The sequence below is a fragment of the Chiloscyllium punctatum genome, chromosome 17, assembly GCF_047496795.1.
Source record: "Chiloscyllium punctatum isolate Juve2018m chromosome 17, sChiPun1.3, whole genome shotgun sequence".
Classification (NCBI taxonomy): Eukaryota; Metazoa; Chordata; class Chondrichthyes; order Orectolobiformes; family Hemiscylliidae; genus Chiloscyllium; species Chiloscyllium punctatum.
In genome coordinates this window covers 92,306,902-92,330,131 of record NC_092755.1, presented here as the reverse complement: position 1 = coordinate 92,330,131, position 23,230 = coordinate 92,306,902, and the positions used below count along the sequence as shown (strand labels likewise).

At 40.2% G+C, this 23,230-nt stretch overlaps 1 protein-coding gene across 1 annotated transcript in view; it reads right to left on the bottom strand.

The window, feature by feature from the left end:
• ankrd13a (ankyrin repeat domain 13A) overlaps positions 1 to 23,230 on the bottom strand; it is a 53,789-nt gene that overhangs the window by 12,999 nt on the left and 17,560 nt on the right. Inside the window, exons 7-14 of the mRNA XM_072587921.1 lie at positions 18,023 to 18,089; positions 17,314 to 17,395; positions 11,334 to 11,398; positions 10,666 to 10,796; positions 6,361 to 6,518; positions 5,268 to 5,402; positions 4,231 to 4,391; positions 1,165 to 1,232 (exon numbers count right to left, since the gene is read on the bottom strand). Coding sequence (XP_072444022.1) covers positions 1,165 to 1,232; positions 4,231 to 4,391; positions 5,268 to 5,402; positions 6,361 to 6,518; positions 10,666 to 10,796; positions 11,334 to 11,398; positions 17,314 to 17,395; positions 18,023 to 18,089 — 867 coding nt within the window. The remainder of the gene's footprint in view (positions 1 to 1,164; positions 1,233 to 4,230; positions 4,392 to 5,267; positions 5,403 to 6,360; positions 6,519 to 10,665; positions 10,797 to 11,333; positions 11,399 to 17,313; positions 17,396 to 18,022; positions 18,090 to 23,230) is intronic.

Sequence of the window (23,230 nt, the reverse complement as noted above, 5' to 3'; positions counted from 1 at the left end):
TAATTATTCTATGTTATACTTTAAGAAATAAAGTTGTTAGTTTTTACTTTAAATAGTTCTTGGTCTCAAATTTTCACAGATTACTGCATGGGATAAATCTTTTCTGGGTTGCTGATGCAAATTAAGCAGGAGAATTTACCCTCTGTCATAACAACAGTGACTGATGCTAATTCAATTGTTAAATTTAAACCTGAAAGACAAATTTGTACTAAGTAAGGATATTAAGGGATATGGGCCCAAGACTGGCATATGGAGCTAGACCACATATCAGCCATGATTTTAATAAATGGCAGAGTAGGCTCAAGAGGGTGGTGAATGGCCTACCACAGTTCCTATATCCCATGTTCCTAACATCATTTTTAGGCACTTTTTTTAGCTGGTTGATCCTCAAATGCCTCTAAAGCACGTTTTCATTTATTACCTAGTCTGTACTCACCTTCCCTGACATAATTAGCTCTGTTTTTGACCTTAAACCCATATCTGTTGAAACATCTCAAGCAATGTAAATGAATTGATTTAACATAAAGGGGATTATGAAAAACATCACTGCCCTCAAAAGTTACCAAACCTCCCAACTACAATATTGATTTCGTGTGCCTATTACCAAATTCAAGCTGCTACAGTTACAGGCAGATCTAATCTACTAGAGTATTTTCAAGTCTGGGATGGAAAACATGAGAAGAAAGAAGCAAAAACAAAAGTTACTAATCCATTGTAAATGATTTCCTACCTGGTTACCATAAACTGCATTTATATGGCACTGTGACACAGTGAAATCAGCACAAGGTGTTGAAAGAGCATTAGAGAAAATTTGACACCGCAGATAATCAGAATGAGACCTTCAAATAGCACCAAGGAAACTCTGTAAATCTGATTCCTTCCTCACTCAAGAATAGAGGCAAGAAAGCACGGCCGTTTGTGATTAAAATGGTTAGTTTAATAAAATAGAATCTCAGTGTTCTGGGATATTGATATACTTGGCCAGAGTTCACTCTCCCAACTCCACCAATTTTTTCAATTTTCTCCAGGTACATCTCCGCTGGGAGGGGAAAAAAAAAAGAGAAAGAAATCTTTCTGCTCTTCACAGATTTCAGTAGCTACCAAGAGTGGAGGGAGGAAAAAATACATTTTCCTAAAAAAAAATTCAAAGAAATATTCCTTTACCTTTCATCATCTTGGTTCAAGTTCTGCTCCAATTGTAAAGTCCCGCTGGATGGCATCTCCCACACATCCTAAAACACAACAGCACAAAGTGCCAATTTGAACTGCTTCCAACTACAAAGTTATTCACATTAATCTAGAGAAAATTGTCAAGATTTCAAGTACTGGAGAATAGAAGAAAGGTTTTCCATACGTTACAATTAGGTGTTGGGACTGCATCTTACAGTTAAGGGAAAATGAAGGAACTGTGACCTGTTCTGAAGTCTGCCCCACTGTAATCCTGGGTGGTTTGATTGAAAGAGGTTAAAGAGAGCCCACACTGCTTTAGTAGGAACTGGTTGGAAGACATTTACATTTGAAGATAAAGCAGTAGCCTCTGTAATAACAGTGGATAAATCACAAGTGGCTCGTCATGCAGGAATACGGATGAGAAGTCCTCCTCAGATCAGAAAGATGAAATTGGTGGGAAGTCAAAGTTCTTTAAAATATCCACAAAAACTGTCAAACAACCTTAGCCTTCCAGGATCTAGAAGGAGAGCAACTACAGGCAGCAAATCTGTGATTCAGAATGGTGACAGGGGTTTGTGCAAGATGTTAGAACAAGGCTGGAAGATTTGCCCAACTTGCATCAAATGAAAAGAGCTCACTGTGGTAGACAATTGTGAAGATAGTTACTTAATAGTACATAACTTGAGTAGAAGTGAGTTTTTAGTGATACTAAAAGAAAAACGGAAATGTTCTGTTTGTGATTTCAGTCCAAGTTACCTCCAAAAGTGTTTAGCCAGTAATGTTTTCTGTTAGTCTTTTGTTAGTGTAAAAGCCTTCAGGCATAAAATCATTGTCATCCTTTCAACTGTTAACTTTTAAAAAATAAATTTGAACTTTTCTGCTAAGTTTTACAATGATCATAAAGCACAACTATGGGGAAATTATATTGGAATTTTGTATTGAAGGGTTAGCTTAAGACAGGAACCTATGGAATCAATATAGTATTTCAGATCATGTGTTAAACTGATCATTCTCTATTCATTCAGGTGGATTCCAATGATGTCTTGACAATACTGAAATGAAAAGTGGGATGATATTGCTTGCATGGGCCAACTTTTTTAAAACCACTACAACAGTTTCTCTTAATTCAATTGTTTGACATTTACTGGACTTGGCTGTGGGCAAATTGGCTGTTGTATTTCTCTAAACGTGAACACATTTCAAAGCCAGCACAGGAACTTTAAAGCTGTTTAGATATCTTAAAAACAACTGAAAGGCAGCAAACAAATATAGCAGACTTGGAATTTTCAAAATTGATGTAGACCCTTTTAGAATAAGGTATTTTAAACTGTTGAGTTTGATTTTAACTGCAGTGTAGGTCAAACTAGACTATGCCACCATTAAAAGTACACTGGAAGTCTGATATTCCATGAGTTTTCAAGTCCAAGCAGTGAAACCATGCTATAACAGAACTGCATAATTGCTCAACTTCTTAGACAATGAAAAAACATTGTTGGTTTTACCTCCTGTCAGGTGGCTGCATAATACTGCTATAGAATCCATTGTACTTGCTGATCACCTGCTATCTGTTAGTTCAGTTTGGACAGTTAGTTTGCAAAGTGATAAAGCAGAGTGGATTCAATTCCCAAACTAGTTAAGGTTCACACAAAGACAAGTCCTTCTCAACCTCTCTCCTTGCCCAAGGCATGGTTAAACCAGTACCAGTTAGTCTCTCTATTCTCACTAATTTGACCAAGTTAAAATTATTCTTTATATTTATCTTGGATGAAATGCTTAAATGCTAAAACTGGTACACACTGACTCAGGCGAGGGCTTTTTTTTGGGGGGGGGGCATGAGACCCCTGCATGGTAAGTGAAACTGCAGGGTACTGATCACTTATTCAGTGAAAACTCAATGGAATGATAACGCACTGATCTAGGTCAGGTTTGATGCCTCAAACTTTACTCATCTCAAGCAACATTTGGACTCATTTTCCTGTTTCTAGAAAAAAATAAAAATTCAGTTTCTAACTTCTAATTGTTCTTCATGATAGTTACTGGAAATCACTGTGGACATTAGTTGAAGTCAAACCTCTGATAGATTGCAGAGTTACAAAACTGACTAGCTTCAAATACAAAAAAAGCTGATACTTGGCTGGTTGCTGTTACTAATGCATGGAATCTAACCCAGTAACTATAACTCTAAATAAATGTAGGAAGATCTAAATACTATCCAAGTTTGGGCTGACAAACAACATAACATTTGTGCACAGTGCCAGGCAATGACCATCCCTAGAGTCACAGATTCTGACCATCACCCTTTGACATTCAACGCTGAATCCTCTACTGTGAACATGCTGAAGGTTACTATTGATTAGAAAAACCTTATAAGTACTCTGCCTGCAAGAGCAGGTCAGAGAATCCTGTAGCTAATAACTCCTATGCTGACTCCACAAAGCCTGTCCACCATCTATTAGGTACAAGCCAGGAGAATGATAGAATACTCCCCACTTGACTGAATGAGGGCAGCTCCAATAACACTCAAGAGGCTTGACATAGCCAAGACAAAACAGCCCACTTGATTGATTGTGGATATGGTGCCATTCATTTCTTCCACCATCAACCCAGTGGCAGCAGTGTATACCATCTACAAAAATTCACCATAGGCGACACCTTTAGAACCCACAACCACTGCCATCTAAAAGTAAAGTGCATCAGACACATAGGAACACCATCTTTAATTTTCGCTCCAAGCCATTCACCATCCTCACTTAGAGACATATTTGTTGGTCCTTCATTGTGGCTAGGTCACAATACCGGAACTCCATCCCTAATAACACTGTAGACGTATCTACACTCAGGCTACTGCAGTGGTTCAAGATATCAGCTCACCCCTTCTCAAAAGGCAACTAGGGATAAGCAATAACTATTGGCACAGCTAGTGAAGCCCACATCCCAGAAGTGATGTATTAACAAAAAAAAGAAAATAAACAGGTGGGCTGGAATGAATTGAGAGAGAGGAAAGAAAAGCAGTATCTCATTACATGCCAAGGCACAGTTTCTTTTTAAATAAGCACTCACTTCACTGCCAGAGTGAGAATCGAGTAAACTCTGCTGAATCGCAAACTGGATCAACTGATCGTTCTCATCCTCAACGCCAAGGACCATATTCTTGCCCATTCCACGGATGTGGTAATTTTCTGGTATAGCGAAAACAGATTCATCCACTTTAAATTTAGAGCCTGAGAGAAAGAGTAAAAACAAATACATATTAACTCCATTTGCTGCAAATTGGCATGTTAATTATTTCAGGTAAACACTACATAGGAACCTTATACAGAACTTAGTAAACTAGCAAGGACAGTGCTTTTTCAACAAAAATCTCACTAATACAGGCAGGGTCAACAACAGTAATAAATGCTCATAACTTGACTATTAGTTTTGTGAAACTGCAGATTATTGGCCCATTTACTGATAATGAAGATACACTTCCTGGAGATGTTTTTTAAACTTGCTGAGTAGTATGGTTAAATTGGTTATATTTGTACAAAACTGACTTTCTCCCTTTTTAATGTTTTTTCATTAGTTTCAATTAATTTCTAATTGATTTGGTCCACTGCACCCGGTATAGTACCAACTCACAATTACTTATGGGCAGGACATTGCAACTGGTGTCTGAAAACATTATCACATTGGTGCAGTAGCGGGTGCTCTTATTTTGCTATAACTGATCTGGGAATTGAAGGCAGTCAGTCAGAGTCCCTTGAAACGGAACATGTTCCATTCTACAGTTATATGCTAGGAATCAGAGACTGTAGCGCTATAATTAACAACGATCACTTCCCTCAATATAATCAATATTTCAGTGCAAATCTTTTGAAAAAATATGGAATTCTTAGTCGTAATACGGTTTCCTTCTTACCAATATACATTTTAGTTCTAACATCACAGCAGGTTTAGCTGAGTCAGTACAAATGCTTTTTATGACATTAACCCACATTTTTTGTGATTATCTTTAGTGGAAATAAAGAAATAATTCCATAAATCAAACAAAAAAAAGTGTCCAGATTGAGAATTGAAACAGTTATGTAACAGGGTAATGTATACAATCTGCAAACCTCCATTAGGTGTTGACATGACCAAGTTGCTCAGTGATCCCTTCTGTGCTTGTGGAGTCAGTGCCTTATCGGTGCTGCATACATTCACATTTCCAAATGTAATTCGTGCATTCAGGACGTAGAATAGTGGGATTTCTGGGACAGAAGACAGGATAATTTTGGAGAAACAATTTAAACAATAAGACTGCCATACCTACAGTCCTGAGGAGTCATACTGGACTCATAATATTAGCTCTGATTCTCTCTCCACAGATGCTGCCAGACCTGCTGAGTTTCTCCACCATTCTCTGTTTTAAATTATCATGCTGATGAGTAACTAAAGTGATTTAGTTGAGGCAAAACTATTCAATTTCCTTTTACAAAGTATAGAGTTATTGATATTAACTCAAACTTTGCTAGCCCTGCAAACTATTCTGGAAGCCTAGTGATTGACAGAAAAAAATGTAAAAGATAATTGGTATCTTAATTGAAATATAATCACTGTTGTAGGAAACGTAGCAGCCAGTGGGCGCACAAGGTCCCACAAATAACAGAAGTAAACAGAAGTAAATCTGTTTTTTTTGGTTAGTTGTGGGATAAAGGGCACTGGAAAAAAACTCCCTATTAATCACTGAACAATTCATTTAAATCTTTTACATATAGCTGAGAGAGTTGATGGCATTACAATCAAAATCTTGTCTGAAACATGAAACCTCTCACAGTGGAGCACTGCCTTAATATAGCACTCAAGTGTCAATCTAGATTATGCAAAAAGTTTGCAAGTGGGGCTTGACTGCATAACTTCCTAATCGGGAGGTGAGCATGCTACCACAAACCAAGGCCAAAGGCCAGTTTACTTGCCTAGTTTCTATTCCCAATATTTTGTCCTCCTTTACTAAAGGCCCTTCATGAGAAAGAGCTTTACAGTTGCCAGGGCTTCCACTTCCTCGAACAAACAATGATTTATGAGCAATGACTTAGGTCTGAACATATACAGACAGTATGTGAAGAGTATTTGACTGCAGAAGGTAACATTGATGCTCACCAGGTGTCAATACATAACATTCTTGTAGAAATTACTGGACACAAAAAAAAGTCATAATTTGAATGTTACCTATTTTGACAGGAAATCCTGGTGGCAGCTGTAATGTGATGAAGTCTCTGAGTTTTGCGAAATGTATGCTGCTCCTTGCCATCAGATCAATGATTGGAATTACCTGCTCCACAAAGGACAGTGGGTATTCCTCGCATAGCCACAGTGTTGCCTTAAATCTGATTAGATCAAAGGGATGTAAAATAGACCGATTAGGATGAAAAGCCCTGAATTTGACCCAAATTAACCTGGGAAAACATGCAAATTTTTTGTGGTCAGGTGGCCATCAGTAGAAATGGTTAAGAGCTATGCTCAAGCATGCTGGGAATTTTTGGCCAAGCTAGTTTTAACTCTGACCTTGGTTAAAACTGCAGCCAGGACACAATGTGACCTGTTCTGTAAGCTGTGACTGAAATAACTCTAAATGTGGGTATCCTGTCACCAAGTCACCCTTTATTTTTGCATGGATAGTCCTTGACACGAGCCAGCTCCGAGTGAACAAGATCTCTAACACTCTTCTCTTTCAGCCAGGGCTCCCTGATTGGACCAGATTAAGAGCCACAATCAGGAAACCCATTCTGAGCTCCACCTGGCTGACGTCATTACAATCACTAAGTGATCTGCAATTTTGTGTATTGACCAAATAAGGCAAATGTCATAGCAGTCAACTAGACAGACCAGCACAGTACCACCTTGTATGGTGCACAGAATGTAGCTGTTTATTTGGGGTAGCACAGTGGCTCAGTGGTTAGCACTGCTGTCTCACAGGGCCAGGGACTCTGGTTTGATTCCCACCTCGGGTGACTTGTGCAAACTCCACAGAGATATGTTCCCCCTGTCTGCGTGGGTTACCTCCAGGTGCTCCAGTTTCTTCCCACAATCCAAAGATGTGCAGGTCAGGTGAATTGGCCATGCTAAATTGCCCACAGTGTTAAGTGCATTAGTCAGGAGTAAATATAAGGTAGGGGAATGGCTCTGGATGATTTACTCTTCGGAGAGTCAGTGTGGACTTGTTGGGCCAAAGGCCTGTTTCCATACTGTAGGGAATCTAATATTAACCAGTAAAACTGCATTGGCCACGATCAAACAGTGTGATCAGATTTTGGTTAATTCATTGAGTGCCAGACGTTTCTGGAAAGGGGCACATTTTTGAGACAAAAACAGAACATAGGATTTCTCAAGACCAACAAAGAACAATTAATCACAGGAGTAGGCTCTTTGCACCTCCAAACCTGTGCTGCCACATTTTTGCCCTTCCATATTAAAACTGTTTTCACTTAAGGGAACCGTATCCCTCTATTCCCTTCCCATTCATGTATGCGTTCAGGTGCTTCTTTAATGCTGCTATTGGGTCTGCTTCCACCACCAGCACCATCACCACCACCATTACTACCTCTGGCAATGTGTTCCAAGCACTCATCACCCGCTGTGTGAAAGTAATGCCTTGCACATTTCTTAAAACTTCCCCTATCACATGTTGAACCTAGTAGGTGCTCACAAGTAGGTGACCCCTCCATGCTGGGAATAAGCCTCATACTTTCCAATCTACCCATGCCATTCACAGTCTTTTAAACTTCTATTAGGTCGCCACTCAATCTCCTGTGTTCCAGTGAAAACAAACCCATCTAGCCAACCTTTCTTCATAGCTAAAATCCCTCTTATCAGGCAACTTCTTGGTAAACCCTTTCTTTACCCTCTCCAAAGCATTCATATCCTCCTGTTAGTGTGGTGATCAGAACAGTACATCATATTCCAAGTAAATGGCCTAACTAAATTTCTACAAAACTTTAGCATGACTTGTCTTTCCTTATGCGCAATGCCCTTTCCAAATAAAAGCAAACATACCATAGGCCATTTTTTTTTTACTACTTATCTACGCGCTGCCAGATTCAGTGATCTGTGGACCTGCACACACAGATCCCTCTGCACATCAATAAGGGTTCTGCCATTCACTGTATAATTTGCATCTGTATATGATATTCCAAAATGTATCACCTTTTTTTGTCCGGATTAAACTCTATCTGCCATTTTTCTGCCCATGCCAACATTTGAGAAGTATATGTTGTGGAGTTATCTTCAGAGAAGACAAAGAACCACTAGGCAAGATCTACACAGAGCGAAGTTGGCCACTTCACTCAAATTAGTGTTTGATTCAAGCCAAATGTCTTGTGTTAGAGTTAAATGTGAACTAAGTTCAAGTAAGGTAATGTGAAGTTAAATAAAGCGAGTTTAAGTTAGATGAAGTAAGAAGCACTGCAATGCATGTGTGTTTTATATAGAGTATTATTACCTAAAAAAGTTAAATGAATTCTGAGTTGGCTCCTTGCCTTTTATCATTCACCCAAGGGAAGAATTCCTGGGTAAAAGTTTGGAATATCTGAGGAATGGTGAGTAATAATGAACATTGTGAAGTCATTGGTAAACATCCCAACTTCTGATCTTGTGGTGAAGGGAAGGTCATTGGTGAAGTGGGCGAAGATGGTTCGACCTAGTGCAGCAGTTCACCAACACCTTGTCAAGTGGAATAGGGAAGAGCAATTAACACTAGCCTAGCCAATGATGCTCCTATTTCATGAATAAATAAATTTAAATTAAAAACTGTAATTTACACCCTCATTACTTACCTTCAGTTAGCAGCTTTCCCAAAAACAGATTAAAATAGAGACAGGATAAGCTGGCACCTTTTCCATTGGAGCACAGGAAGTTCAGAACTAGGGGAGTTCAAAAGTAGGCATATTTTAAAGGTGAGAGAGGAGAAGGATTAAATAAAGGGACCTGAGGGGCAACATTTTCACAGAGAGTGGTGCATACATGGAATGAACTGCCAGGGGAAGTGGTAGATGAGGGTATAGTTATAACATTTAAAAGACATTTGGATAGGGATATGAATAGGAATGGTTTGGAGAGATACAGGCTAAATATAAGCAAATGGGACTAGTTTAGTTTCGGAAACTTGGTCAGCATGAACGAGTTGAACTGAAGGGGTGGATTCCCTGCTGTATTGCTCTGCACAATTTTCTATTTACTCAGTTTTATTTATTCATTTGTGGAGCTGGGCATTGTGAGCTGAGCCAGTGTTTATTGCTTGTCCCTCATTGCCCTGGAGAAGGTGGCATTAAGCTGCCTTCTTGAACTGTTGCAGGTTGACCTACAATGCCATGAGGGAGAGAGCTCCAAGATTTTGACCCAGCAACAGTGAAGGAATGACAGTATTGTTCCAAGTCAGGCTTGGAGGAGAATTTAAAGGTAGTGGATCTTGGGTGAATTTCTGCAGTGAGTCTTGTAGATAATACACATGACTGCTACTGAGCATCGATGGTGGATGGAGTAGATGCTTGTGGATGGAGTGCCAATCAAGTGGGTTGCTTTGTCCTGGATGGTCTTAAGCTTCTTGAGAATTGTTCGAACAGCACCCACCCAGGAAGGTGTGGTGTAATCCATCCTGACTTGTGCCTTGTAATTGATGGACAGGCTATGGGGAGTCAGGAGGTGAGATACCAACTGCAGTATTCCTAGCCTCTAACCTGTTCTTGTACCCACTGTGTTTATATAGTGAGTCCAGTTGAGTTCCAGTCAATGGTAAATCCCAGGATGTTAACCATGAGGGATGCACAAAGGGGGCGGTGGTTAGATTGTCTCTTATTGGCGATAGTCATAGCCTGGCATTTGTGGTGCAAATGTTGCTTGCCACTTGTCAGCTCAAGTCTGGATATTGTCAGATCTTGTTGCATTTTAACATGGACTGCTTCAGTATCTGAGGAGTCATGAATGGTGCTGAATATTGTGCAAGTAGTGAACATCCCCACTTCTGACCATATGGTGGAGAGATGGTCATTAATGAAGTAGCTGAAGATAGTTCGGTCTAGGACACTACACTCAGGAACTCCCGTTGAGATGTTCTAAAGTTGAGATGATTGACTTCCAACAAACACAACCACCTTTTGCTAGGGCTCCTTGATGCTGAGCTCAGTCGAATGCAGCCTTGATATCAAGGGCCATTAATCTCACCTCACCTCTGGAACTCAGTTCTTTTGTTCATGTTGGAGCCAAGGTTGTGATGAGTGCCCCTTGCAGAAGCCAAATTGGGTGTCACTGAGCAGATTGTTAATGAGCATGTATGAAGCTTAATAGCACTATTGATGACACCTTCCTTCACTTTACTGGTAATTGAGAATAGACTGATGGGATGGTAACAGGCAGAGTTGGATTTGTTCTGCTTTTAATGTACAGGCATAGTTGAGCGATTTTACATTGTTAGAATACATTACATTCAAACGAAATACATTTGCTCTAATAGTATTCTTGCGTTACTGTCAATGACCTTACTTGCGTGTTTTGACAGAAAGCTCCATTGGCCGACCAATGTCTCTGTCTCCAAGGTCAAACTCTGGGTTGAAATATTCCTCTGGCACGATGGATGTCACATTGTGGATAGTTGCAGTTTCTGTGATGAGGTGCTGCAAATATAAAGATAAGGCAGTAAAGGGAGATACTGTTTATATTGGTAAAATGTTCAAATGCACCAGGTCACACTGTAAAAAGGTGAGTACGTATGTGCAAACCTTGAGATAACTATATATGTGGAGACTTTCAGCTCAATTTTATGGTCAATCATACAATCGAACGAGCAAAATCTCCATTCAGTTTTCACTATCTATAGTTAGATATTTCATGTGTTTGTGCTATAAAGTGAAGAAGTCAACGCACTCAATGTTAATGAGAATTCTGAATATCCGTGACCTATCTACATTTCAAAATCACATCCATTAGTTGTCTACAGACCAATTAGTGGCTGTCCTCATTGAGATGGGGGTATAGAAACTAATTAGAGGCATCATTAAGATGGACAGAAGTGCGGTGTGGTGCTTAGACCGAAGACATTGGTGGGGAAGACAAAGCAAACAGCGATTTTCAGGTGTCCTTGGTTTCTTGCAATCTAGAATACAGAAAAGAAACATGAAAAGCTGTCGAGAAACAGTTATCCTCTAAATTACCCCATTCTGTGGACTGATGTGCTCCTCCACTTTTCCCAGCAGAGATTCAAGCAGATTTTTATCATCTGTAAAATAAAATACACAGTAAAGTTAGAAAAATTAGGCTGTGTTTTCAAGGATTTAAAAATTGAAAGAAGGGAAGCTTCTCCAAATGATCTCGGATCCAACAAAATTGGGACCAAAGCAGATAAAAGAGCAAGAACACTGCTCTATATTTAGCTTGAGCTATTCAATGTGAAATCTGTTGAAAGATGATAGACAAGAGCATGATCTAGAAATCAAAGAGTTCTCAATGCTTCGAGTGCAGCCAGAACGAAAGGTTTTTTTGAAAACTCTGACATTTGGTTAAAAAACTAATACTGAAGAACAACAGGCACATACAAAGGGGATTGATCAGCTAAAACAGGTATGAAATGGCCAGGTCATTTATTCCACTGAACCGCTCATCTACATTCTTAAAAAAAAAAATTGTAAACTCACTTAAAAATTCAGTTATTCTACTTGCTTAAAGTCTATTGTTTATATAGCGCTTTTCACTATTTCAGGACATCTTAAAATGCTCTTCAGGTAACAGATTAATTTTTGAAATATACCACTGCTGTAGTGTGGGGAATGTGGCAGCCAATTTCCAAAGAGCAAGTTCACACAGGAACAAATGACCAAGTTAACACTTAGTTGTTGGTTGCAGGACTGGTATCGGCCAAGCCATTTTAAATAATACTGCAAGATTTTTCAGTCCACCCAAGTGGTCAGTCTGAGGCTCTGTGCAACTTCTCTCCCCAGCAAACAGCTCTTTGTGCTGCACAGAAATGCCAGCCTAGTGCTCATACACAAGTTGCTTAAAGTTGATTTAAAAGTTCTTCTGACTTACAAATAATATACTATTGTTGAGCTCAGGCTGACAGTTCAGCTGTACTCACTGTTGGTTTACTATAAACCAATAAAGTGTTAAGGATTTTGGCATGGCTAAGGTAGGAAATGCACATATCTTTAGTCCCTGTACTCCATGAGTAACTGAAATTTAATTATGTTACCCTGATGCTTATATAGTCAATCTTATGCTTTCTCTATATTTTTGTTTCCTTTATTGTTTCATAGGATGTGGGCATCACTGAAAAGGCTAGGCATTTATTGGCCATTCTTAACTGACCTTGAAATGCTTGGCCATTTCAGAAGGCAGTTAAGAGTCAGCCACATTGCTGGGGTCTAGAATCATATCTAGGCCATTTAAAGGGATGGCTGAACTCCCTCCCTAAAGGACAGTTTATAATAGTTTCATGATCAATATTACTGCAACTAGCTTTCAATTATTAATTGAACTTAAATTTCACCAACTGCCATGCTGGGATTTGAACCTGTGACTCAGAACATTATCCTAGACTTTAGGATTATCAGTCCACTGATATACCCACTATGCCACTACTTTATTGATATTCTAAGCCTGACATAGAGAGATTAAAACAAAAATAGACTTCTTTAATGAACACCATCTGATTGAAGAAATTTAGAGAAGTGTTTTTCTTGAAGAGAAGGCCAATAGGAGATTTGATTGAAGTTTTCAAAATCACTAGAGGTGGACAGGGTGGATAAGGAGATATTGTTCCTGCTCATAAACCATCACGAACGAAAGACAACAGAATTAAAATGATTTGCAAAAATAGTAAAGTGATGAGAGAAGAAACTTTTAATGCAAGTGGTTTGGGTTCCTACCACCACCTGAGTGTGGTGGAGGCAGGTTCAATCGAGGCAAAGAGGGCATTAGATAATTACTGATATTGAAATAATGTGCAGGTTAACGGTGAAAAGATGCACCAAATCATGATATTCAATTGGAGAAGAGTTGCAACACCGATGGATCAAATAGCCTTCCTCTGCACTATAATAATTTTGTACAGATATAGAACTTGTTAACATTTGCAGTTAAAGGGGTAGTTGGAGGAGAAGAACTGATTTCTCACTGCAGAGATTCACAATCACATTAATTCAGAATCTCAGGAGCATGAATTTGAATCCCATCATGGTACATGGTGAAATTTGGATTCAATAAAAATCTGGAATCAAAAGCTGGCCCAATGAGGCCAGACATGTGGCAAATTAATGCTCTCCATTTTCAAAGTCACACAATATAGATGTGTAAAAAGTGTAGATGTAGGTAGTTTGTTACCCACTTTCAATTAATCAAGGAAGAATCAAGCATATTGCTGCTCAACAGAATCACACGTCAGACAGACCACAACTTTGTTTATTAGAATGTAGTTCAATTATTTGGTTTCTAGTGATATGGAAGCTAAAGAACTACTTGCTCAATGAAACAAGGGGAGTTGAAAGCTGTTAGTTCCCCTCTCTGTTCCTGTTCTCTCTAGGTGCTTCTAAATGCTGATGCATTTTGATTGGTGGGACAGCTTTGTGAAATACTGAAAACAGGAGTCAACTTTTGGAAGGGCAATGGTTTGACTATGCTCTAAATTTTCTGAGGGAATTTGGCATCTTATCTTAGAGGTCAGATCAATTTTCCTTCGTGTGAATCCAAGGAAAGCAATGGGACCAGATGCAGTACACTCCGAGCATGCACAGATCTACTGGCAGAGGTCTTCTCAAACATCTTCAACCTCTCCCTGCAGCAGGCCACTGTCCCTGTTTCAAGAGGGCCAGCATCATCCTTGTGCTGAAGAAGGCTCATGCAGCATGTCTCAATGACTACCGTCCAGTGGCCCTAACTTCGGTGGTCATGAAGTGCTTTGAAAGGCTAGTCATGGTATTAATCAAGTCCAGCCTCCTCACTACTCTTGACCCACTTCAATTTGCCTATCAGACAAACTGATCCACATCAGGTGCCTTATCACTTGCCCTTAACTCTTCCCTGGAGCATCCTGACACCAAGAACAGCTATGTAAGAATCCTACTCATGGACCGCAGTTCAGCCTTTAACACGATTATCCCCTCGAGACTAATTACTAAACGGAGTGATCTCGGACTAAGCCCCATTCTCTGCAAATAGATCCTCAGTTTCCTGACCCACAGGCCACAATCAGTGAAGATTGGAGACAATATTTCATCCTCACTAACATTCAACACTAGTGTACACCCAGGGGTGCATACTCAGCCACCTACTGTATTCAGTGTATACCCAAGACTGTGTCTCCAAATACCAGATTAATGCCATTTACAAGTTCGCTGATGACACCACCATAGTCAGTCGAATCTCAGAGAGGGACGAAACAGACTACAGACGGGAGATTGAAGACCTGGAAGAATGGTGCACTGAGAACAACCTAGCTCTCAATGCCAGCAAAACTAAGGAAGTCATTATTGACTTTCGGCAGGATGTTACTCATGCCCTCTAGACATTAACAGCACAGAGGTGAAATGAGTGGAGAGTTTCAAGCTTCTGGGAGTGGTCATCTCTTCATGTGGACACACTGATTACAAAGGCCCAACAATGTCTCTTCTTCCTTAGGCAGCTGAGAAAATTTGGCATGACGGCGAATACCCTTGCCAACTTTTATAGGTGCGCCATCGAGAGCATTCTGTCTGGATGTACCGCGACTACCTGGTCAGGTCCACGCCCCCAAACAACCCACCCTCCAATCCTGGCACTTTCCCCTGCCACAGCAGGAACTGTAAAACCTGCGCCCACACCTCCTCCCTCACCTCTATCCAAGGCCCTAAAGGAGCCTTCCACATCCATCAAAGTTTTACTTGCACATCCACTAATATCATTTATTGTATCCGTTGCTCCCAATGCGGTCTCCTCTACATTGGGGAGACGGGGCGCCTCCTAGCAGAGCGCTTTAGGGAACATCTCCGGGACATCCGTACCAATCAACCACACCGCCCTGTGACCCAACATTTCAACTCCCTCTCCCACTCTGCCGAGGACATGGAGGTCCTGGGCCTCCTTCTCTGCCGCTCCCTCACCACCAGACGCCTGGAGGAAGAACGCCTCATCTTCCGCCTCAGAACACTTCAACCCCAGGGCATCAATGTGCACTTCCAACAGTTTCCTCATTTCCCCTTCCCCCCACCTCACCCTAGTTCTAAACTTCCAGCTCAGTAACTGTCCCCATAATTTGTCCGGACTTGTCCTACCTGCCTATCTTCTTTTCCACCTATCCACTCCACCCTCTCCTCCTTGACCTATCACCTTCATTCCCTCCCTCACTCACCCATTGTACTCTATGCTACTCTATCCCCACCCCCACCCTCCTCTAGCTTATCTCTCCACACTTCAGGCTCACTGCCTTTATTCCTGATGAAGGGCTTTTGCCCGAAACATCGATTTCAAAGCTGCTTGGATGCTGCCTGAACTGCTGTGCTCTTCCAGCACCACTAATCCAGAATCACTACCTGATATGGCAACTGTACCATTCAAGATCGGAGACGGTTATAGACAATGGAGAACTTGGCCCGGACAATCACAAATGCCAACCTCTCATCTGTAGATTCTGTAGAAACCTCCCATCTACCAGGCCCGCTGTCAAGGAAAGGCCGCCAGCATTCTCAAAGATCCATCCCACCCTGGCAATGCTTTATTACAACGTTTACCATGGGGGAGAAGGTACAGAAGGCTGACCACATGCACCAGCTGGTTTCAAAACAGTTTCTACCCTACTCTTGTTAGAATGCTGAATGGACTCAAACTCTTAGCCTGTACCTGTGTTTTGGCTTTTGCCACTGTTTACTTATTGTTTACTTATTTATGCTATTTATTTATGTGATCAGCCTGTACTGCTCGCAAGACAAAGCTTTTCATTGTGCCTCGGTACACGTGACAGTAAATTTAATTCAATTCAATTCTCATTGAAGGGCTTGTTTTTTCGTCGCTGGTGTTTGGAATTATTAAAAGTAAGACACTAAGTGAATGAATGACAGACTACACTGCACGGATGTCAGTGAGGGTTGAAAATGTGCAGTTTTGACAAGCTAGGGAAATGCACCAACATACAAATGTGTTCAGTCTTCAAGTTTATAGATCTGTTTGAATGAGTGACTGAAAGGAATAGGTGCTTTAACATAAAAATCAAGAGATTACAGAAGGTTGGTCATAATCCAAATGTCCAGGTGCTATGTTTACAAATGGCAACTAAGCAAAGCAAAAGTCAACTAATATGTAAAGATTTACAAGTTCTTTTCTTTTCCCAAGTCTGCTAAAATATTAATGAAGTCATAAAAATCTGTAGCATGGAAAAAAACCCTTAGGTCCACTGTGTCCATGCCAATTAAAAACAACCAACTATTCCAATTCCATTTTCCAAAACTTTATGTTTTGACATCTAAGTGCACATCTAAATACTACTTCAATGTTACCGAAGATTTCTGCCTCTCCCATGCTTACAGGCAATGAGTTCCAGATTACCACCACCCTCTGGGTGAAAAACAGAAACAGTATAATTTAGTTATTAATTTGTCACCACCATATCAGAGTTTAGGCAGTAGGCTTCCTTTGCAAAACAGGTATGCATTTTACAGAACACCTTTGAAGCAGTTTTCCTGCCTTTGGCTACACGTGTATCCGTATTAATTGTATAGTTTAACATTTTAATTTTCAAAAGATTGTGCATTTTGTTTTATAAAATACTGGGCATATTTTGTACCACGTGGCAAATACAGTTTGCATTGAAATTATATTGGATAGCACTAGTCTATGATATGGTCCTATTTTTACCAAATATTATTAATCCTCACAAACCAAAAGAATATCAGTTGTGGTGTACAATGGAGCACAGTTACATCATGTGAATTGGAATGCTAAAGCTACATCCTGGGATTTGTGTTCCATTTACATTTGAGAAAAAAAGATTATCTTTTTAATTTTTACCCAAATTCAAAGATCACCAACAGTTTTCTTTTCATGGGGGTGTGGGGGCATATGAAGAAAAATATATACTTGCAAGTTAAATATGGTCAAAGCAGCAGGCTGGATAAACTGGTCTTTCTTAAATATCGGATAATACAACTCGATATTGGTTTATTTCTATACCTTTATATTTGGTCTTCTCATCGTCAGTCAGGTGTTCTGTTCTGCTTCTGGTTACCACATCAACATTGTTCACAGTGAAAACCTAGAAAAATAAATTCAAATATGCTCATTCATTTCACCCCTTATTTTTTTCCTTTATTCCCTGGAAATGGAAATTCACAATGTGCAAACCTTTTAGTATTTCATTGAATGTACAAGACTAAATAGTGACATCAACAGACCCAACATAAAAGCTAACAACCGCGAATGCTGGAAATCTGATATAAAAACAGAAAATGCTTTAAACACTCAGCAAATTAGTGTCTGTGCAGACAGAAACAAATGTAACGTTTCAGGCTAATGCCTTTCAGCAAAACTCCTAACAGTCTATTCATTTGTGGAGCACGTACCTTTAGATGAATCTGCCAAAATGTTTATCTAATCCCACTCGGTACTCTTCCATGCTGGTACTAATTACCCGCCCACCCCCCTTCTCTTTCCCACGCAAGAATTTGCAGCTAGAATCTATGAGAGTTTATCTGGATATTGTTAATCTATTTTCATTTTTTCCTCTTTCATTGGTGTCCCAGAACTCCATCATGAAGTGATTATCTCTTAAGAAAAAGGAGATGATTACAAGAAACTGTGGATACCTCCCTCAAGAGTTTTCATTCAAGTGGACTGAAATACATGGAAGAAAGAAAACCAGAAATGTCTTGTTTTGCTGTACCTTGGCCTCATATGCTTGAACAACATCAGTCTTGTCTGTCCGCCAGCCCCAGAATCCACATTTGTTCCTATGGGATAAGTAGAGAGTTAACCATATTTTTCACCTTCTCAATACCACATCTCTTCCTCCCATATATCTTCGGCAAGTACAACTATAAGCAAAACACACCTAGCTTTCAATTACTGAAACAAATTAATCTCCAGTCTATTTGTTTTTGAAAAGTAGTATTTGCAATATATTCAAAAGAATAAATGTTATCACCACTGTCCAGATGAGACACACCATGCCTAGGATCTAGGTTAGGACTTTTAAATAACTTCATTTAACTCCATGTTCTCACCTCATCCACAAAAGGTAGAAGAACAACATCAAATCCTGACCCCAAAACAGCCTACTCATTAGTCCCGAGCTCCAAAACATACAGCACCACCAGCTCTTACTTCTCTCTGAATCCTTACTACATTGGAAACAAATTTTGTCCAATTGTCGACTTCAGCTAAGTCAACCTCAGAACTAAACAACTGGAAAAATAAATCACATTACTGATAAATATCAACAAAGCTACTTTAAAGTGTGGTCTTTTTTGCTTGAGCTCTACATATATCCACAGATAAGTTAGTCTACCATGTCAGTGGTCTATTCACACTTTTCCTATTTAAAAATTGGAAACTGTTGAGTACAGTAAGCAACAGTTTCAACTTTAAAAGTTTTCATACTTAATCTCCAAATGACAAGTTAAAAGATGTCACTCTTTTCAATAAACTATCATTGTAGAATGTTTGCTGTTTAGTTTGAAATGACAAAAAAAAACACGACCATTCACTTTCTAATTGTCCAAGTAAATCAGAATTACAGCAGGTTGGAATGTCTTTTTGGAAACTGAAAAAAGACAAGTGCAATTTTTCAAAAAGAAACCAACTATGTGTTTTAGCTAAGCTTGATGCTGTTTAGCCTCTCCTTAATTGTTTTGCTACCCCATCCAAAAATAGTGTTTCAAACAAGTTCATTGCTTCAACACCTAAAAGAACGATTCAGATTCTCAAAACGAAGATTGCAACATGATTTCTAAGAATGAGCCTTTCTGTAACCCATTTTCCACAGCCATTCTTAATCAAAGTTAAAAATCACACCACACCAGGTTATAGTCCAACAGGTTTAATTGGAAGCACACTAGCTTTCGGAGCGTCGCTCCTTCATCAGGTGGTAGTGGAAGGCTCAATCCTAACACACAGAATTTATAGCAAAAATTTACAGTGTGATGTAACTCAAATTATACATGGACAATCAATTGGAAGCACTAGCTTTCGGAGGGCTACTCCTTCATCAGGTGGAGAATAAGATTGTAAGACACAGAATTTAATAGCAAAAGTTTACAGTGTGATGTAATTGAAATTATATATTGAAAAAGACCTGGATTGTTTGTTAAATCTCATCTTTTAGAATGACCATGTTGGTTTCAGTTCTTTCATATGTAAATTACAAAACTTTTTCAAGTTCACTTGAGAATGTAATTTTTAACAATTGGTGTCATGTTGGCCCAGATAATGTATTGAAGGTGTTAGCTTCCCTGTGTGAGACTGTCTGTGCCACAATGGTCAGACTGATTCTAATCTAAAAAACGGATTAACAGAATCTTACATGGATTCATGCAGTTTTTGAGCAAAGTAAAATGTAATTCTGCAAGTACAAATTCATCCCACAAACTTATGTGTGTGGGGGGTGTGTTATGAGTATCTGTGAGAGTGTATAAAAGTGTGAGTGTGTATAAAAGTGTGAGTGTGTGTGTGAGGAGAGCGCAAAGGGGAATAAAAGTGTGTGTGCGTGAGATATATATAGTGCAATGGGGTCACCTGTAGTGTGAAATGACTCAAGCTCCCGGTTGAGGTCATCCCCACAGGTACCCAACTTGGCTATCAGCCTCTGCTCGGTTACTTTTCATTGTTGCCTGTCCAGAAGTCCACCTTGGAGGACAGTCACCCGAAGGTCAGAGATCGAATGTCCTGGACCGCTGAAGTGTTCTCCGACTGGGAGGGAATATTCCTGTCTGTTGATTGTTCTGCGATGTCCATTCATCTGTTGCTGTAGCCTCTGCTTGGTCTCACCAATATACCATGTCTTAGGGCATCCTTGCCTGCAGCGTATGAGATAGACAACGTTGGCTGAGTCGCATGGGTACCTGCCACATACATGGTGGGAGGTGACCTCACGTGCATTAATGATACAACCATTACACATGGGGTCACCTCCCACCATGTACGTGGCAGGTAACCATGCGACTCAGCCAACGTTGTCTATCTCATACGCTGCAGGCAAGGATGCCCTAAGACATGGTATATTGGTGAGACCAAGCAGAGGCTACAGCAACAGATGAATGGACATCGCAGAATAATCAACAGACAGGAATGTTCCCTCCCAGTCGGAGAACACTTCAGCGGACCGGGACATTCGACCTCGGACCTTCGAGTGACTGTCCTCCAAGGCAGACTTCTGGACAGGCAATAATGAAAAGTGGCCGAGCAGAGGCTGATAGCCAAGTTCGGTACCCGTGGGGATGACCTCAACTGGGACCTTGGGTTCATGTCACACACACACACTCTCATGCAGACCCTCTTTCATACACCCACACACACCCTCTCACAGACTTTATACCTCTTTGCACTCACACATATACACACACTCTCTCTCACAGGCACCCATAACAGACCCCCCCACACACTCACAGACACAAGTTTGTAGGTTGCATTTGTACTTGCAGATTACATTTTACTTTGCTCAAAAACTGCATGAATCCATGGAAGATTCTGTAAATCCCTTTTTTAGATTAGAATCAGTCTGACCATTGTGACACAGACACCCTCACACAGGGAAGCTAACACCTTCAATACATTATCTGGGCCAACATGACACCAATTGTTAAAAGTTATATTCTCAAGTGAACTTGAAAAAAATTTTGCGATTTACATATGAAAGAACTGAAACCAACATGGTCATTCTAAAAGATGAGAGACTTAACAAACAATCCAGGTCTTTTTCAATATATAATTTCAGTTACATCACACTGTAAACTTTTGCTATAAATTCTGTGTCTTACAATCTTATTCTCCACAACCACCTGATGAAGGAGCAGCCCTCCGAAAGCTAGTGCTTCCAAATAAACATGTTGGACTATAAAACTTGGCATTGTGAGATTTTTAAACTTTGTACGTCCCAGTCCAACACCGGCATCTCCAAATCTTAAACAATTTAGCATTTGTGTGTGACAAATCAGATACTTGGTTAATATCACAAATTATAATTGTGGGCTTTGGAGAGAGAATGAGACACAGAAGATGAATGAGAAAGTGGGGTGAAGAGCAGGAAATTGGAGAGGGCACAAGGGCAAATGAATGAGAACAACTGAACCAAACCAATGAACGAGCAAGAAAGAAAGAACTCAGTGAGTACATCTGTTGATCTTTATGGACGCTGCCTTCAGAATCTAGAATGTTCTTGGTCACAACCTAGAAAACAGATCTAATTCAAACCTCACGACTCAATATGAAATCGTTCAAATATTCCAATTTGCTACCATAAAGGAAATAAGGTATAAGAGCAGAATTATGCCATTCAACACACTGAATTTGCTTTGTCATTGAATCATGGTTGATATATTTCTCAATCCCATTCTCTTGCATTGTCCCAGTAACCTTTGATCCCTTTATGAATCAGGAACTGACAGTATGTTGTGGTTCTATTTGCTGAGCTGGGAATTTGTGTTGCAGACGTTTCGTCCCCTGTTTAGGTGATGCCCTCAGAGCTTAGGAGCCTCCTGGGAAGCGCTTCTGCGATGTTTCCTCTGGCATTTCTAGTGGTTTTTCTCTGTCGCTTCTGGTTGTCAGTTCCAGCTGTCCGCTGCAGTGGCCGGTATATTGGGTCCAGGTCGATGTGTTTAATGATAGAATCTGTGGACGAGTGCCATGCCTCTAGGCAGTTCTCTATTTGGCTTGTCCTAGAATAGTCGTGTTGTCCCAGTCGAACTCATGTTGTTTGTCATCTGCGTGTGTGGCTACTAAGGATAGCTGGTCGTGTCGTTTCGTGGCTAGTTAGTGTTCATGGATGCGGATTGTTATCTGTCTTCCTGTTTGTCCTATGTAGTGTTTTATGCAGTCCTTGCATGGGATTTTGTACACTACATTGGTTTTGCTCATGCTGGATATCGGGTCCTTTGTCCTGGTGAGTTGTTGTCGGAGAGTGGCTGTTGGTTTGTGTGCTGTTTTGAGTCTTAGTGGTTGTAGCAGTCTGTTCGACTAGGACAACACTACTATTATAAGACAAACCAAACAGAGAACAGCTAGGGAATTCCTAGAGGCATGGCACTCATCCACAGATTCTATCAAACACATCGACCTGGACCCAATATACCAGCCACTGCAACGGACAGCTGGAACTGACAACTGGAAGTGGCAGAGATAAACCACTATAAATGCCGGAGGAAACAGCACAGAAGCATTTCACAGGGGGCCCCCAAGCACTGAGGATGTCACCCAGACAGGGGACGAAACGTCTGCAACACAAATTCCCAGCTCGGCGAACAGAATAACAACGAGCACCCGAACTACAAATCTTCTCACAAACTTTGAACACTTACAGTACCTCGGTTTTAAATACACTCAACAACTTTGCCTCTGCAGCCTTCTGTGGGAATGGGTTCCACAGATTAACTACCCTGACTGAAGAGATTCCTGCTCTTCTCAGCTCTAAAGGGTCATTCCTTCACGGAGGCTGTATGTTTGGGTCCTAGTCTCTTCTACTTATGGAAACATTATCTCCACAGGCACCCTATCCAAACCTCTTAGTATTCTGTAAGTTTCAATGAGATACCCCCTCACCCTTCTAAAGTCATTATAGTACAGACCCAGAGTCGTCAACTACTCCTGATATGACAAGCCCTTAATTCCTGACATCATTCTTTTAATTTATTTCAAATTATTTAAAAAGACTGATCATTCATTCATCTGCCCTAAAAATCTCAATTCCAAAAGAATCATTTTGCAAAGAGATTACCTCGCCACAGAAGGTCCATGCAAACTTATTGAAACAAGGAATAACAAGAGAAATTTTCATTTTAAGTCTTTTCAGTCAAATATAGACATTCAAGGAAGAGTATTTCCTTAAAACAAAGAGGGACAGAGGTGAATGAAACGTCTTCAGCAACCATCTCCATAACAA